Here is a 17,523-nt window from a genome sequence, read left to right on the forward strand (position 1 = left end):
CTGACCTGGCAACAAACTGTTCTCCAGAGGGGACCCCCATCCCAGGCACCCAATGGGCTGGGTCCAAGGCTTGGCACATTTGGGACATTTGGACTTGAGGGCAGAGGCCCCAGGCGCCATTTGCTAGTTTTGCTCTGGGGACAGGCTTGGGTGGGAAGAGAATCGCCCCCATCCCTCCTCTCTCAGAGCAGAGGCTGTCTTACTTCTCGCCTCCATGAGGCCCGCATTCTGGTTTCTAGGCTTCCTGACCGCCACCCCAGGGACCCTGGGCCAAGAGGCAAAGGCTAGAGGGAACAAGTAACATCTTCTTTCCCGAGGTGAGAGCAGAGCCTTTTCTGGATTTTTCTACCTGGCATTCTAAGTCCTCCTCTAGTTTCCTGCTGGCCTAGGCTCTCCCTTTACCCTGCTTGGCCCCCTTTCCACACCAGATCCCCAGTAGCAGGGCAGGTAGCTCAATGATTAAGAGAACTGAGACCACCTGAGTTCAAAGTTCAGCCTAGTCACTTTTGGTTCTGTGACCTTGTTGTTGTTTAGTTGCACAGTTGTGTCTGACTCTTTGCCACCCCATGGACTTGTAGCCCACCAGGCTCCTCTGTCTGTGGGATTCTCCAGGCAAGAATACTGGAGTGGGTTGCCATGCCCTCCTCCAGGGGATCTTCCCCACCCAGGGGTCAAACTGATGTCTCCTGCATGCACAGTCGGATTCTTTACCACTGAGCCACCAGGGAAGCCGGGATGTGACCTTAGGCAAGCACCTTAACACGTTATTGACCAGAGACGTTTCAATGCCACAGCCATCAGTTTCTGCAATCCCCCCCAACCCCCGGTCAATAATGTGTTAATCTCACCAATAAATGAGGCTGGAAATAGCATTTTCTTCACAAGGTTGTTTGTGAGACCAGTTAATCCATGCAAAATGCTTAGAACAGTGCCTGCTACATAAATGTTTAACAAATGTTCTGTCCTGTTACTATCCACTCCTGTGCCAGGATTACATTCCCTCTTCTGTCTGCCCACATAAGCCCCACCCTGCTCAATCATCCCTCTTCCATGAGGCCTCCCTGGCACCACCTGTTCTCCTGACCTCTATTACACTCCCCAGAGAGAACAAGGACTCTGACATAAACAGCACTAATTAAATGAGTCCCTGAATAACATATAGTCCCTTGCATGCCTGCTTAGTCGTGCTCATCTCAGAAGACAGGCATCAGCAAGCAACACACACACACACACACGCGCGCACACACACACACACGCACATACACACACACACACGTGTATGTGTGTGCTGTGCTTAGTTGACCAGTCATGTCCAACTCTTTTCGACTCCATGTACCATAGCTCTCCAGGCTCCTCTGTCCATGGAATGCTCCAGGTAAGAGTACTGGAGTGGGTTGCCATTTCCTGCTCCAATCTAGTTCCCCAAGTGTGGTCAAATTTTATGACTGGGACCCACAGTAAGAAATGTTTTTTATGGCATAAACCAGGACATGCATTTATATATTTTTCAATCTAGATCTAGAGATGTATGACTAAAACGAAAGCTTCACAGAACAATATATACCCTTACCCCATGTGCTTCACTCTTCCATTTGCTGTTCATTCAATTTGTTAAATGCTCGCTGCAACCCACTAAATCAATTTTAAGCTCTGCCACTGGTTGTGACCCACAGCATTCCCTGTGATTAACCCTATACGGGATGGGACTGAGACCTTCAGAGGCTCTAAACCATGAAAAGATTACAGGCGAAAGGCGTGGCCTGTTTATAGAGTGGAGGTCTCTAAAGGGGAGCTGCAGTGGAGGGTGCATGGAGGGCCTTGGAGGCAGAAGGCTGGAGAGGAAGGCTGGGTTTAGGCAGCAAAGGGCTTCAACTGCCACACAAAAGAGATTGGACACTTCCCATAGGCAACTGGGAATCACTGTAAGTGTATAAGCCCAGAAAGAGCAAAGTTTGACCCATATTATAGAAAGATCACAGGATGAGCTGGGAAGAGGATGATTGGAAAGACCAAGTCAAGATGGGGGAATCTATCTGGAAGCTGCTTCCAGCATCCACATGAGAGAGGATGGATGAGACCGTAATTGAAGAAACAACCAGGAGAATGGGGAGCACAGAGGAGACAAAAGTGAGAAATGGTTTTCTCATTTTCTCAAGCCCAAAATCAATAGGACTTGGCGGCTGAGGTTTTTAGCTTGAGTGACCGGGCCAATATGATACTGATTATCGAGGCAAGTACAGAGGAGGTTGGTGGGAACAAAATCAGTTCAGTTTTTGAACAGGTTTGAGACACCTATCAGGAACATTTCAGGCTGGAAATACATCTCAATTTTTCATTCATTGAATAACACATTAATGGGACTGGACATTTCTATCTTGACAAATAGGGACGTTAAAGAAATAAATTAATATCTGCCATTGCCATCATTTCAGGAAAGAGAGAATATTTTGCCACCAAAACGTTTTAAAAAGGCAGAATGTCAGAATAAAGGGCAATTGTTTACAATTAGATGCATTGAGATTATTGAAAAACTTTACTTTTGATGTTTTCCCCATTTTGCCATGACCCGTTGAAAACATTACTGTGTATCAGCTTCATTTGTGGATTGTAACTGACAGCCACATATTTGAGGACTGAGCAGAAGAAAAGTCAGCAAAAGATAGACAGGTGGGTTGTTCCAGAAGTAGGAGGGAAAACCAGCAGATAGTGACCAAGAAAGAAAGGAGAGCCTCAGAAATGAGGACTTGGCCAAGAGTGCCTTTGGCCACCGAGAGTTCAAAGAGATCATTGAACTTGGCACTTAGGTGGTCACTGGTGACCTTTGGTAGTGCCCTTTCACAAGGAGGATGGGGCTAAAGCCAAATTGCAGTAGGTCGAAGTATGAATGGGAAATTGGGAAAAGTATAGACTCTACATTTAACAAATTTGAGGGTGAAGGAAAGAAAACAGAGTAAAGGAGGGAGGGGAAGAGAGAGAAAGATATTGAGAGTTAGGGGAGCAAGAGAATACATTTAGGAAAGGAGGGACTTAATTCTGGGGGATAACAGAGACAGGTACTTTATAATCAGGAGGGAAAGAGCTGGTATAAAGAAGCCGAAGTTTCCTGAAGAGAAGGGTCATAATGCCCAGAGGAAGGCCCCAGAGAAGGAGGGTGGATGAAGCCAAGGCCCGGGTGAACAGATTAGCCTTTAACGAGAGGGGCACCTTGTCCCCTGAGAAGGGAGGGCTGGAGGGGAAGGAAGTTGGAGAGGCAGGCCAGTTTGGTGGGGGGGGGGGGAGTGGGGCAGGGCACTGAGGTAATTCACGCTTCAAAGCCTGTGTTTTCTCAGGGAAGTGGGAGGAGAGGTTGTTCTGTGGGGAGAGAGGCGGGGCAGGAACATGGTAAGAGTTGAAGCAAGTTTGGAATGTGGCCCAGGGAATGGGGACTCTCGAGCTGGGGAGAGCAGAGGAGTGGACAAGGGAACATGCTCCAAGGTGGTAGGGGGTACAAGGCCCCACTGACATTGATTGAACCAGTCCCGTGCAGGTCTTGTCTCCCTCCCTAGCTGTCAGCACCATGAGGCAGAGTCTGTTCCTCTTTCTAGTTCATTCTCTTGCCTGGCAAGGTCCAGAAGTGTTTAGTCCAGAGGAGGCATCAAGCCCTCTCTGAATGTTCTGGCAAAGCATCACTGACAAAACCCAGAGGCACCATAAGGCTGTTAGGGGTAAGAGAGGTAGGATCATAACTGCCGTGACAGAAAGTTCTTCATTTTGATTGTTCCAGACCTTTCTTGCCACCTTGCTGGCCACCTCACTCCTTTTGTGTGCTGAGAGCAAAGGAGAACAGCCAGGTTCCCATTCTTACCCAGCAACCCTTGCGAGTCTTAAATCCTTCAGACTGAGGAGAGGTCCCCGAGAGGGGCCAGTGGCTTCATCTCTGACGAGCTAAATGAGGCTGAGGCAATTCTTAGGGAGGTAGTGAGACAGAGCAGCTGTGCAGCTGGAGAAGAAAGATCCACAGACATAGGCCTGAATGCTACCTGAGCTCTAGGAGAAGATGCCAGGAGCTGGCATGAGGGGAATCCCCAGGCCTGCAGCTCAGGGGAGTGAAGGGGCTGGATGGCCCTGATTGTGAAAGATTGTGGCTGAATGAACACAAGTTCAAGATGGTTGGGCATGAGCCCTGGGCTCTGGAGGAATATCTACCTCTTCTCTCTCTCCCCACTCTGCCCATTTTCAGGCCACCTAGAAGTCAAAAAGATCCCCAGGTATGACAATAGGTCTGCTTCTTCCTCCTTCACATGCCATCTCCTTCCAGCCCAGTCTCTTCGTCCTGGCTCCCTCTCAGCCTCGCCCCTCCTTTGAGCCAGTGGCACAATACATGCACATTTTCATCTCCTGGAGGTAAATTTAGCAAGAACCCTCAGAGACTGATAGAAACTCAGGCTTCCCATCAGCTCTGCTTGCCATGCCCCACTCCCCCCTCCCTCTGGATTTTCCACTCCAACATCCAGGATCTAGGATCCAGCTGGCACTTACACAATTCAGGGACACAGGGCTTAGCCCAGTCCAAGACTCCACTCATTTCACCACATATAATAAAGCTCTGTTTATGGAGAACCAGTACAGTGCCAGGTCTCTGGGTTAGGTGGTGGCTGAGCTGTTACAAAGTTTTCCTTCGACTGAGCCAAAATGTGTCTCCCTGTAGTTTCTACCCATGGGCCTCAGTCCTGCCCTTTGAAGTCACACAGAACAAGTGTAATCTCATTTCAGTCAAATCCTCAGATATTTGAAAATGGCGGTCTTTTCCCCAGCAGTTTTCTCTCTCTGTGGATAAACATTTCTTTCTTTCTTTTTAATTTTGTGTCTTTACTTTTTATTACCCAAACAGTATCAGGGCTTGTGAAACTTTCAGAAAAACTCAGAAAGGCCTAAAGAAGGAAGTAAAAGTCTACCATAATCTTATTCCCAGAAACCATTGTTACTTTCTACTTTCTTCTAACCAGACTCTTTTTTCCCCCCTGCATACACTTCTTTTTTTTCTTACAAAAATATGATCATCCTCCAAGTTATATGGTACAGGCTTCTTCTTTTCACTCTTCAATATATTAACCTTTCTCCAATCTTCTACCATGCCAGTTTTAATATGAACCTGTGTAACTGTTCAATGATTTATTTAACTGGCTTTCTAAAGTAAGACATTTGGCTTGTTTCCAGTTTTCCTTTGCTACAAAGAACACAGTAGGGTTGAAATTGGAAATGGGGGTTATGTGAACAGAGGTAAAAACAGCACTGGAATCAAATTATTCACACTTCAAGCATTTTTTTTAAACTTTCTGTGTTGATAATTATACTTCCTAGAACATGATTATGAGTGCCTGCTTAGTATTCGGTGGTAAGGACTTACCCTAAATAATCGAACTTGTTTCCTATCATTGGACATTGAGGTGGTTTCTAATTTTTGACAATTACACACCCGGCTGTGATGAATATCCAAGAAGCTAAATAAATCCGCACCGGTGCTCGACACTGAGGTCAGTAGTCATATTTTCAAACCTCTGAAGCATAAGGAACCTGCCAGGAGTTGTAACTGCAAACTTTTTGGCAAAGGCCCAGAAGATTGGCTGAGGCTGAGAGGATTGTGGCCCAGGTGCTGGGCTTGCCCGGGGTCAGTACCCATTTACCCAGCACCCGTCAGAGTGTTCAGCCTGATGGGGCCCTTTGGGACCACTAGGCTCGCATCCTCCTCTCACACTAGAGGGGACTGGGGCGCCGGGGCCAGAGATGGTCTTTCAGCAGACCTCCCCCAGCACCCTGGCGCCCGGACTGGAAGCTGAGCTCTGAGATCAGCAATCTGACCTGGAAACCCTACAAATGCTGCCTGTGCTCCCTTCTCAAACCACTGATGGCTGAGGCTGGAGAGGGGATTCAGTCAGGCACTTCTGCAAATGTACTGCCCAGTAAAGGGGAGGGCATGGAAAGAAGACTTGAGGTCCAGCCCACAGGCAGCCAGACCAGCCTCGCCCAGACTCTCCATTTTTCTCTAACCCGGGGGATATGCTTCATAGTGGTCACCCCATATCAGGTCCACCTGGCCAATCTATCTGGGGTTTGAACTGAAATAACGTGAGTCTCTCACTCGCCTCAGCCGAGTCAGTTGTCCCTTCTCACTGGAAACCAGCTTTGCTACAGGTCTCTCTCCCCAGCGCCTGACAACTTTCTGTGGTTTCTAAGGCATTTCCCTTGTTCCCTTCCTTCAGGCCTTGCTACCGCCTGGGGAATTCGCACAAATGGTGTTCGATTTGCCCCTTTTGTGTTTTCCTTTCTGACTTGGAGGTAAAGAACCCCCCCATTGACTCTCTGCTTATTCAACTGGGAGAAATTTCACACCAAGGAACACGGGTATCCCTCCCCAAGCCCCTTTTCCTAAATCTTCACACACACACACCCCGACTGCTCCCCAGGTGTCTCACTCCGGCATGTCCCTGAATAATTTATGAGTCCAGGCAGGCCTTATAAAAAGGTCTCCCAGGAAAAGCCAGAAAAGTGTGGGACATTCTGAGAAATCGCAGCCCCCACAGCCTGCCTGGCCTTTACACCCTAAGGATGGACCCTCCTGATCCCACTGCTGCCACCCCTGCCCTGGCCCTGGCCTCAGCTCCAGCCCTAGCACAGGGCTCCCTGGCACTGCCCTACCTGGGAAACCCATCGCCCCTTCTCTCCTCTGGACAAGAAGTAAATAAACATGAACGGTAAGTGGAACTTGGCCTTTGGTCATTTGAACTCAAGCTTAGTGGGGTTCCTGGGACAACAAAGGAAATGAGAAGTTCAGGGCCCCCCTGTTCTCTGTGCTCCCTCCACAGCTCAGACTCTAATATCTCAGCTGGCTCTTCACCTCACTAATCCCTCTGACTGACAGGAGGAGACTTGGGGACAGTGGGCATTGCCAAAGCTGAAAACTGAGCAGCCAGGCCCTCATGTGCCAAGCTGCTCATTCCACTGAGGGGCAAAGAGGAGACTACCAGGAAATCTGGGTTGGACAAGACCTAGGCTGAAGAGCAGGGAATGAGGTTCAAAGTGCCAAGAGGCTGATGACCAAGGGACGCTCTCTTTCCTGACCACACCATAAGCTTTCCATTTGCTTTTTTTCTTACCTTTTGAAGTCTAGTGAGGAAGCAGTGGACCCAGAAATATATTTGGCCCCTTTCCCCATCCCAGGAAGAGGGCAGAACTGTGAGCTCTACTTTTTGGGGCAGGAGGTAGGGGGCAAGATAGTTTCTACCCATCCCTCATTCATTCCTCCAAACGTTTAACCATTCACTAAACATTGACCAAAACACCTACTGTGTACCAGGCATTATGCTTAGGTGTTGGGGATTCAGCTACCATCGAACATAAATCTGCCCTTAAGAAGCTCTAAGATAACTAAACATAACTATCCAATGAGTGTGACAACATTGTTGAAGCAGAGAGGAGGGCCATCTGTCTTGACCTGGACTCAGGGTCCTTAGGAAAGTCTTCCTGCAGGAGATGGAATCCGAGTCAAGTTTTTGGAGGGCTTCTTTTCTTATCTCAGGGAGCCCAGACTCTTTCTCCTCCACCAACTGATCTCTCCTCTTTGTCCTAGAGAAGCTTGTCTTTGGAGGCCCTGGCTGTCCTCTACAAATGACCTACCCAGGCAGGTGAGGAAACATGTGGATTTGGTGAGTTGGAGCTCCTGTCCCACGTGTTCATGCACACACATGACCACGTGCAGGCACGCAGACCTGGTCCCTTCCCAGAGGGCCCCCAACCTCTGACCTCCAACTTGGGCTGCAGACCCGGAAAAGCACTTTCCCAGCCTTGCCCACTTTTGATTCCCACAACAGCTCTAGGAGGAAGGCAGGGAGCTGAGGCCTCTGGGGCAATTTAGCTGTGCAGAAAGCTGAGCCCCAGAGCATGAGAGGGATGTGAGCAGGCTCCACGGTGCATGTGCAGTAGGGCTGGTGCTAGAATCATGGTCTTCTGGCACCCAACCCCGGCACTCTTTCCCATCCCCCACCCCCCCCCACGTCTTTGCTGCTCCAGTAGAACTCTGTCCCCTGGACCATCTCCAAACAGGTGTTAGAACAAGGACAGGAAAGCAAACAACCCCCTGGACTCTGTCCACTTGTTGTTCAACTAGAACCAGGACAGACCCCCTTATGGGGGGTTACTGAACCCCAGAGATGTCTAAGGTCTCTTCTAGATCATCTTACCTACAGGTTGCTGACCCCTGATACAGAAGAGGCAGTTATCTGACCATGCACTTTGAGCCACATGCTAGTTTTTGGCTTTGGACAGGCTGCCGGTGGGACAACAGGTGCCAAGGTCACCAAGGCTGACTTTGAGTTCCATCACCCGGTCAGGTAAGCTTCTGGCACCAGGCGCAGAGCCTGATGTAGATCTATTAGCCCTTTAAGTCCTCACAACAGCACTATGAGGCAGGAGGAGGGAGGTACTGCTACGATCACTCTTTCACAGACCAGGAAATGGAAGCTCAGAGAGGTTAAGGGACTTGGCCAAGGTTGCCTTCCCTGGAGTCACTGTCAGTGACCCCTAAGAAGGAGTCCCTGTGGAGAGATCAGTGAAGAAAGCCTTAGTAGGAGATGGAGGACACAGGGCTAGAAAATTCTTGGCTGCAGGCCTTCTGGGGTGGGGAATAGGGAGTGGGACCAGTTTCAGGATTGATACATGCCAGGCCTGGGTCTCTTCACAGCTATAGGCCCACCGGACATGACCTTCCTGCCCGGAGCCATTTTGTAACACTCCAGAAGGTTCTGTTACAAAGCTCCCTTTCTTCTTTTTCCATCTCACCCCATTACTGCAAATAGAAGGAGTTTAGGGGCTGGCTTCCTTCTTGGCCCTACTGACCCCTCTGCACATGGCAGCCTGTCTAAGTTGGGGCCATATTTCTTCTCTGTTCACAGACTCTTCTGGCCTAAATCCTGCTCCTTTGACTACCTGTACAGTGATGGGGAGATTTTACTACAGAACTTCCCTGTCCAGGCAACCATCAACCTCTATGAGGACTCAACCAGCGAGGAGGAGGAGGAAGTGGAGGACAGAGAAGAGGAGGAGAAAGAGGAAGCAGATGGAAAGGGGCCAGAAGGGTGTGTGAAGGTACCAGGGTCAGCATCACAGAGGGCCACAGCTCATTCTCCCTCCCTGCCCCTGACCTGTCCCAACTGAACCAGTCAGTCTGATGGGGTTCATTATGCCTGGCAATGTTTCAGGGCATTGATTAGCCAGGAATCCCCAGGAACAGTTCTCTGGATTGAAAGTTGGGTCCTCAAGTTACCAGCTCACCCTGGCTACACCCAACAGGTCTGCGAGCCCAGGCCTCTGGCATCTTATTGGGTTGCTGTTGTGCTGCCAGTGAGAGGGTCCTAGGAAATCTAGGGGAAGGAACACTAGCTTTCTGAATCCCCCAGGGAGCAGATGAGGATGGAGCATGCCTATGCAGAGGAGAACTGCCACTCTTCAGGGCTCTTTGACTACTCAACCATTCAGGTGGCCATGAAGTCCTGTCTTCCTGTGGTAAGCCTAACTTCTGGCTTCACCTCCACGGATGCGATACCAACATCAGTTGGGGTGCCTTTCTGACGGACCTCGCAGGAAGGAGAGGGGACATCTAAAACATCAGTCTACTTTGGGGACCTTTTGGCCGTTTTGGCCGTTATCTACTGGGGTCTGTACTTTGGCATGAGACGAATCAGGAGAAAAATAAACTAGATGATGTTTACCTTTTTTCCTGGAACTGGACTGATTTCTTAACTGAACTCTGCCCATGTTGTGAAGTCATGGGCAGAGGGTCAGAAACCAGCTCAAGGCCAATCCATTGCTTACCTGAGGTCAATCTACAGATCTTTCTTCACAGGGATGTACCACGGGAGGCTCAACATGGGGCCAGGCCTTCTTGGTCAACTTGTGCAATCAGGTTTGATTAAACCTTAAAGACAGCTTGGAAATGGAACAAAAAGGACCTCAGAGGGCAGCTTAAAAGTCAGAAGCAGAGCTGGAGGTGGGGGAAGGCGAGAGATGCAGCATCAGCTGAGCCTTGGTGATGAGCCTGTGCATATGGGGAGGGGCCTTGAGAGGCGACCAAGTCCTAACAATGTTACCTTCTCAAGTCCCTTTGTATCTGCCATAGCTCAGCTCCTCAGGCCCACCCCTGTCCTAAACAGCCTTTGAGTCATTTTCTTGCCTCCAGCATGTCCCGCTGCAATTCATCCTCCACTTGTGTGTGTGTGTGCTAAGTTGCTTCAGTTGTGTCTGACTCTGTGTGACCCCATGGAGTATAGCCCACCAGGCTCCTCTGTCCATAGGATTCTCCAGGCAAGAGTACTGGAGTGGGTTGCCATGCCCTTCTCTAAGGGATCTTCCTCAACCCAGGGATCAAACCCTTGTCTCTGGCGTCTCCTGCATTGGCAGGAGGCTTCTTTACCACTAGTGCCCCTGGGAAGCCTACAGGCCACTAGATCAGACCATGCTGTGCCCCCTGCTTAAAGCCCTACCACAGCTTTTCATTGCCTGAGCAATAGTTGGACTTTGTTTTTTAAGTCACAGATCTTCCTGGGAATCTATTGCTTCTCCACTCAGACAAATGAAGTCCTCGACTTGATATTCTAGGCTGTTCGGTTGCCTGGTTCTTGCTTGTCTCTTTAGACTTATCTCTCAACAATTGAAGCTCATGCTTCCTGTCTTTGAATGTGTCATGGATTCTAATCCCTCTGTGGCTTTAATGCTGTCTGGAACGCTTTTTCACTTTTGTGTCTGATAAGCTCCCATGCATCCAACAGGACTAGCTCAGACACCTCTCCTGTGAGAAGTCTCCCCAGACTCCCGAGCCCAGGCTGGGTGCCCCCATCATTCAGTACCTCAACCATCTACCATAGCATCTACCTCTCTTCCTCTGCAGTAAGATGGGGCCATGTTTGATATCACCATGTGACTTGTTTGCACAGCACACTGTCTGGCACAAGAGAGGTGACCAAGAAATGTTGAAGGAAATAGATTTGCAGATCTTAAGGCAGTTCTTAGTAGAACCACCTCCATCCCCTCACTTGCTGGCTTCCCATGTCTTTGCTGAGCTACAGACAGGACAGCGTAGCATTATCTGATTCAGGAGCAGAACACTGCTCATCTTTCTTTCTTTCTTCTTTCAACTTAAGACAGGTTGCTTCAGTTCTGAGCCCTCATTGGGACTTCCCTGAATTGGACACAGCCTTGGGCAGCCCACCAAACACACACTGGTGCCATCTATTGGTCAAAATTTAACTTCGTTCCTTAATTAAGCCTGCCAGGCAGTTGACCTTCGATCACTTTAATCCTGTTAGGCCATTCTGTTTCTGCTTGTAGGTAAAGTGGAATTTACCGATCTTCTTCTAGCTGTATAACCTTGGGCTAGTTACTTATCCCCTCTGAACCCCAGTCTCCTCATCTGTAAAATGGGAAAAGTCATGATACTTCCTCTCAGGGTTGTTGTAAGGATTCAGTGAGATAATATATGTAAAGTACTTAGCACAACTCCTGGCACATAGTAAAAGCACACAATAAGTAGTGGTATTCATAGTAATCATAGTTGTAGCAGTGGTTATTATTAATTTTATGATAGAAATCAGCTAGTAGGCTAGAGTCAGCTGATGACTGGATTTATTCAACTAAAGATGGATTTATCAGTCATTTCCACCTGATCTCCCTGGCACCATTTGATGGTTTACCAGTCACAGCATGTATTGCTTGTCCCCCATTAAGCAAACAAACAAAAGGAAACAGAGGCCAAATGTGGCTTCAACTTATTTTCTGAGCTTCAGCAGGAACACCCTTCTTTTGAATTGAATGCAGAGGGCCAATGTACAAGCCAGATAAAGATGGAGCTGCCCTGGGAGTTACAATGGGAGACACAGAATTCCTACTTTGGTGTCCTCTCTCTATAAAGGAATTCTCTTCACCCCCTTTTTGTGAGATACCATCAGAGGTCTCTAGATGGTGTGAAAGACTATTTGAAACCACTATCCCAAGGGTTAAACCAAAGTTGATTTGGAGTTGAAGAGGGATTAGTATTTTTAACATGTCCAGTGTTTGGATTAAGATCCTTGTTTTGGGTCCTAGGCTCCTAGCATTTCATTTCATTTGAGCATTTCATAGCTCAAAAATTGCTCAAGTCCTTGTACCATAGGTAGTAGGAGTTTAAAATCTTTGGAATCCCAATATCTTTGGTTTTAGGGTATTATGTAGCATAGAATTACAAATCCCTAAATCCCCAGTGGCTTAAAGACCCTAAAACCCTTGGGGAAGTAATTCTTAACTCAATGAGCTCCTCTCACTTCCCTCTCTCCTCCTCCTTACTGCTGCTGCTGCTGCTGCTAAGTCGCTTCAGTCGTGTCCGACTCTTAGCGACCCCATGGACTGTAGCCTACCAGGCTCCTCCATCCATGGGATTTTCCAGGCAAGAGTACTGGAGTGGGGTGCCATTGCCTTCTCCTCCTCCTTACTGAGCATGTGCCATTGGTCAGTGGCAGTCATTTTGTCTCATTTTCCTCCCAGTCCCTTGCCCTGAAATGGCTTCTAATCCTCTTCCCCCGACATGGTTGCTAAGTGATTGGAAGTCACTGTTCTGACTAATCAGAGTACAGTCTGAGTTGCTTTGTTGTCATGGATGTATCCAGTCGTTGTAGCAATGTCAAATCCAGTGCACAGACTCAGAGGGGGTGGAAATCTTTGCAAAACTGAGTCCTTCCTCTGGCTCCACCTAGCTGGCCCATCCTAGTTGCCCATATTTCCTCATCCCAGCACTACTCCTCCTGTTTTCCCCATAGCAATGAGAACAGGGTACTTTGGTTGAGTGCCAGTCTTCATTTGAGCTGGGCCTTGAAGGATGGGCCCAGGTAGAGATGGAGAGAGAAAACTTTCCACAAAGAGGCAGCTGTGTGAATTCCTTCATTAAATGAATGTTTACTGAGCATCTCCTCCATGCCAGGCATTAATATTATAGTGATTAAGAGCATGGGCTTTGGAGGCAGATGTACCTCAGTTCAAATCCCATACCTGACACTGCTGGTTCCATCCACAGGCCCACTCCCCTCAGGTGTCAAGATCAGTTCTCTATGCTCAGCCTTCTCACTACATCTCTGTAGTCCTTGATTATATCACTCACACAGTCACACACATACATGCTGCATGTGCTCGTTAAGAGTTGCCTATTTTCTCTTCTGAAAATTTCTGGGCAAGGAAAGCCCTTTCTCCAACCCCAGTGGTTGTTACCAACCCCACCTCTCTCCTCTTCTCCCGGACTGTACCTGTGTGGTTATCTAGTGGGCAGTTGGTCTCCTCTTCGACCCAGGCCCCTGTTATAAAATGGTGGCCAATCTTCCTCCCAAACAAAGTTGCTAGGTGGCCTGAGTTTACTGTTTGAACCTCTCAGGGGCCTGGTGTTGGTTACTATGTTTTGGGTTTACTCCCCAGCTGGCAAGGCTTGTAGCAACCTCCGGGCAAGCGCACAAACCCAGGTAGAAAACCTGGCAAAGAGTGAGTCTTTAGGAAGTGGTAGTCACATGTTCTCCAAGGCACTTGCTGCTCACATTACCCACTATGATCTCCTTTGGTACTATAATCACAACAATCCTGAGAGAGACAACACTGTTATGCCTATTTATGAATGAGAAACTTAAGGTTAGTAAGGATTTTGTCCCTGGGTCTGTGTGTTTGTGTGGAGGTTACTACGAGCATGGCCACTTCTTAGGACTGGGCACTTTACCCTATTACCTCATTTAATCCTTACAACAACTCTGATACATAAGTACTGTTATTATCCCCACTTTAGAGATGAACAAACTGAGGTTTGGAGAGTTTAAGGAATCTGCTTAAGGTCACACCATGAATCAATGGCTGAGCCCAGATTTGAATGATTACAGCACTTGCCCAGGTTACCCCAGTAATAAGCAGCAGAACCAGGCTTTCGGTCTGTCTCACAGCAGAGCCCCAGTGCTTTCAGAAAGTGGAGTCTACAGAGATCGGTGAAGGATTCAATTTGTGAGAGGGCAAGAGAGAAAACGTTTCAACTCCGGCTAGAGGGAAGTAAGTCAGACATTAGGAACAATTCTGAGCCAGGAAGAGCTGAGGGCTGCTGAAAGGTGTCACCAAGAGAGGGACATTTGGGGGCCTCCTGCTGGGCAGTGGCAGCCTCTCACAGAGCCTGGGCTCTTTGGGGCACAGGGCTACCAGAGGCCAGGGCCGGATGAGGGACTTCTGTTCCCACCTCTCAGCGCTGTGCAACCTCTGTGTGGACTCCTTCCTGGCTGGGTGAGCTTCCTTCTGGCTGAAGGGTCTGGGCCCAGAAGGAGAAACTTCCAATAGCCCAGCTCTCCTGAGATGCACCAGGCACTGAGCTCAGCATCCCACATGCTTTATCCTGAACACGGCTCACCAAATCCCAGCAGGGTGGGGAGGTGCTATCCTCATGTTTACAGACAGGAAAAGGGGGCTCAGAGAGTTGAAATGACCTCAGCAAGGCCAGAAATTGGGGAACCTGAGGGAGACCCAGACAGTGTAGTCATAGATTTCTGGCTCTAAACCACTTGGCTTCTCCTTCTACTCATTTCCCTTCAGAGTCCCGAGAAGGCAGGCACCTTGCCTGGTCTCCTGTGGCCTACATGGAAGAGAAGCATATAAACTGATGTACAAGGCATTTCTATCCCCATCACTGGGGACGTCTGGGCCCTGGGGCTAAGTGTGAATTAAAAGGGGTTGAGCGAGAACTCAAGAACAACCTGGAGTCAGGCTCTGGGTTCTTCCAGAATTCTTCCCTCCCTGAGAGAATAGCCAGCTCTGGCTTCCCTGGAGGCTCAGATGGTAAAGAATCTGCTTGCAGCGCAGGAGACCCAGCTTCATTCCCTGGGTCGGGAAGATCCCTTGGGTGAAAGCATGCCAACCCACTCTAGTATTCTTGCTGGGAGAATCCCATGGACAGAGGAGCCTGGCGGGCTACAGTCCACAGGGTCACACAGAGTGGGACACGACTGAAGCGACTTAGCATGCAGCACGCACAAGTCCCCAGCAATTCAACCACTGCCCATTAACAGCATGGAAGGCAGCGCCTTCTGGTGGCTGAGTTCTAAACTGACCCTAGACTTTTAGCACTGGGTGAGGGATCAGGAGGTCCAGGCACCCAGGAAATTCTATGGCCAACAATTTAGTAACAGGTGGTTATACGAACAGGCTGTGGAGTCACACTACACACACTACACCTGGATTACAAATACGGGTTCTTTGCTAGCTAGACAATGACAGCCAAAATAGCAAATTAATCTCTAAGCCTCAGTTCCTTCGTCTATAAGGCAGGTGTGATAATACTTTCACAGGGTAATTGTAAGGATTAAATTAGATAGTACATGTAAAATACTTAGCAGAGTACTTGGCATGTTACAGATCTGAGACTCAGTGTGTCATGTGTTGTGTGTTGTGTGTGTGTGTGTGTGTGTGTGTGTGTGTGTAGCTAGATAGATAGAGATTTATAAAATGTGTGCATATATATAATCATTTTCCTTCTCGGACACACACTTCAGGGCTCAGTTGTGTCCTACTCTTTGCAACTCCATGGACTGTAGCCTGCCAAACTCCTCTGTCCATGGAATTCTCCAGGCAAGAACGCTGGAGGGGGTAGCCATTTCCTTCTCCAGGGGATCTTCCTGACCCAGGGATCGAACTCAGGCCTCCCACATTGCAGGCAGATTCTTTACCATCTGAGCCACCAGGGAAGCCCCATCATGGTATCATTTTAGTAATCACATCCTTGGCTCCCCTTGACACTTCCCTTGTTGTTGTTCAGTCACTAAGTCATGTTCAATTCTTTGCAACCCCATGAACTGCAGCACTCCAGGTTTCCCTATCTTTCCCTATCTGGCTCTATTAGGTCTCTGGTGCCTCCAAGCTTGCTGTCTCCCCTGAAGGGAGGCACTGTCAATACTTACCCAAGGCTTATGGGCAAGAAATGGGTTAAAACATTTGCTTTTCTCCATGGATACTTTCAAGTACCTTGGACTGTACATCTTTGTCCTTCACTATCCTGTGAATGTTAGTAAGCTGGCTTTACACTCAGGCTGGGCTCTTTCTGCACTTCAGAGCAGCTTGGCATCCATGGTCTCATTTGAGTCTCTTACTACTCCCCATGAGATATTCCCATCTTTCAATGAGGAAATTGAAGATGATGAGAAAAGCGATTGGTTCAAGGTTGCCCCACAAGTCAGTACAGGAGCCAAGACTGGACCCCTAAATCTTATGTTGAGTCCAAGGCTTTTCCACTAACCCTTGCAATCATTCTGAGCTCTGGCTAAACATGAAGCATCTATAATCCAGGATACAGCCTTATTGTGTGGAAGCCACATCACTGCACTCTGACAAAAGGTTTCCTGTTTCTAAGGCCAGGACTGCATCTGCTGTAAACTGTCAAACCATGTTATTTTCCTAAAAGAAATGACAGCAACTTCCCGGGACTGGTTACCCAAGATAGCCACATCTCCAACACATGCCAAGAATACAATTAAATGTCAGATGATAGATTTGAGGTGAGATGAACATTATCTCCCCTGCCAACCTGTGGGAGAAATTAACTGCTGTCCTGTACTCACAGCCAACTTGGTTAGCCAATTGTGTTGGACCGAACCATCGGGGCCTCAGAAGGGTGAATCTGCCCTGAGTCAATACAAACATTGGGAGATGCTGATGTGTGTCATCAGTGTGAGTCCTGATTGGTAGCACGTGTTTGCAGGTACTGAGGAAAGCAATATGATAATAGCCCTCGGTGTCATTTGACATGAACACAGGCTTGAGTGTCAGTACCAGAGGCTGGGATCCTCTCATTCTGATACATTGGTAGCAGCACAAGCCCTGCAGAGATAACAGGTCTTTGAGCCCAAAGACCTCTTCCTCAGGCCCTGTGTTACTTGGAAGCCCCAGCAAGTTTGGTTCTACTGTGAGGGGAATCTTGTTACTTCCTCCTAGAACACTGAATCTCTGGATGGCACTGGATTTCTCTTTATGCTGTCACTTACTCCTCTCTGTCATCACCATGGCAACCTGAGAGGGAGCCAACATCAAAATCAACTCTTCTCCAGCAAACATATGTGGAACAGTGAGTGTATTCTCTCTCATATTAGAAAAGGAAACATTTTTAAGCCTCCTCTCCATGCTTCAGCTTTGGTCCATGGTGGAGAGCAAATTCTGTTACCTACAACCTGACGTTTGCTATACCTCTTTCTTAGCTCTTCCTGCACAGAAGCTGCTAATCTGGTGGGTCTGAGATCAATCATTACGCTACATCTCACTGGTAAGCAGGGTCATCACAGTGAAAAGTGATCTATACATCTGTGACTATATTGTTGGTTCCACCTGCTCAGAATGATTTAAGTTAAGTAAAAGTCTCTCAGTCTTGTCCGACTCTTTGGTCCATGGAATTCTCCAGGCCAGAATACTGGAGTAGGTAGCCTTTCTCTTCTCCAACCCAGGGGTTGAACCCAGGTCTCCTGC

The 17,523-nt window shown here is 48.4% G+C and overlaps 1 protein-coding gene across 1 annotated transcript; it reads left to right on the forward strand.

Moving 5' to 3' along the window:
* Positions 1–4,401: 4,401 nt before the first annotated feature.
* On the forward strand, positions 4,402–16,302 carry RIPPLY1 (ripply transcriptional repressor 1). The gene is made up of 5 exons (XM_081564042.1): positions 4,402–6,731; positions 7,607–7,682; positions 8,302–8,366; positions 8,928–9,120; positions 16,120–16,302. Exons 1-5 carry the CDS (start codon positions 6,586–6,588, stop codon positions 16,300–16,302), a joined length of 663 nt encoding a protein of 220 aa, XP_081420168.1. The 5' UTR covers positions 4,402–6,585.
* Positions 16,303–17,523: the final 1,221 nt, after the last annotated feature.

This window comes from Giraffa tippelskirchi, chromosome X (assembly GCF_054371585.1).
Source record: "Giraffa tippelskirchi isolate mGirTip1 chromosome X, T2T-mGirTip1v1.2.pri, whole genome shotgun sequence".
Classification (NCBI taxonomy): Eukaryota; Metazoa; Chordata; class Mammalia; order Artiodactyla; family Giraffidae; genus Giraffa; species Giraffa tippelskirchi.

Excerpts from the sequence above, each read along its gene's own strand:
- RIPPLY1 (XM_081564042.1), top strand. The coding sequence starts at position 6,586 with ATGGACCCTCCTGATCCCACTGCTGCCACCCCTGCCCTGGCCCTGGCC. Across the intron at positions 6,732-7,606 it reads GAAGTAAATAAACATGAACG|AGAAGCTTGTCTTTGGAGGC; the intron begins GTAAGTGGAACT and ends TCTTTGTCCTAG. Across the intron at positions 9,121-16,119 it reads GGCCAGAAGGGTGTGTGAAG|AGCAGCTTGGCATCCATGGT; the intron begins GTACCAGGGTCA and ends TCTGCACTTCAG.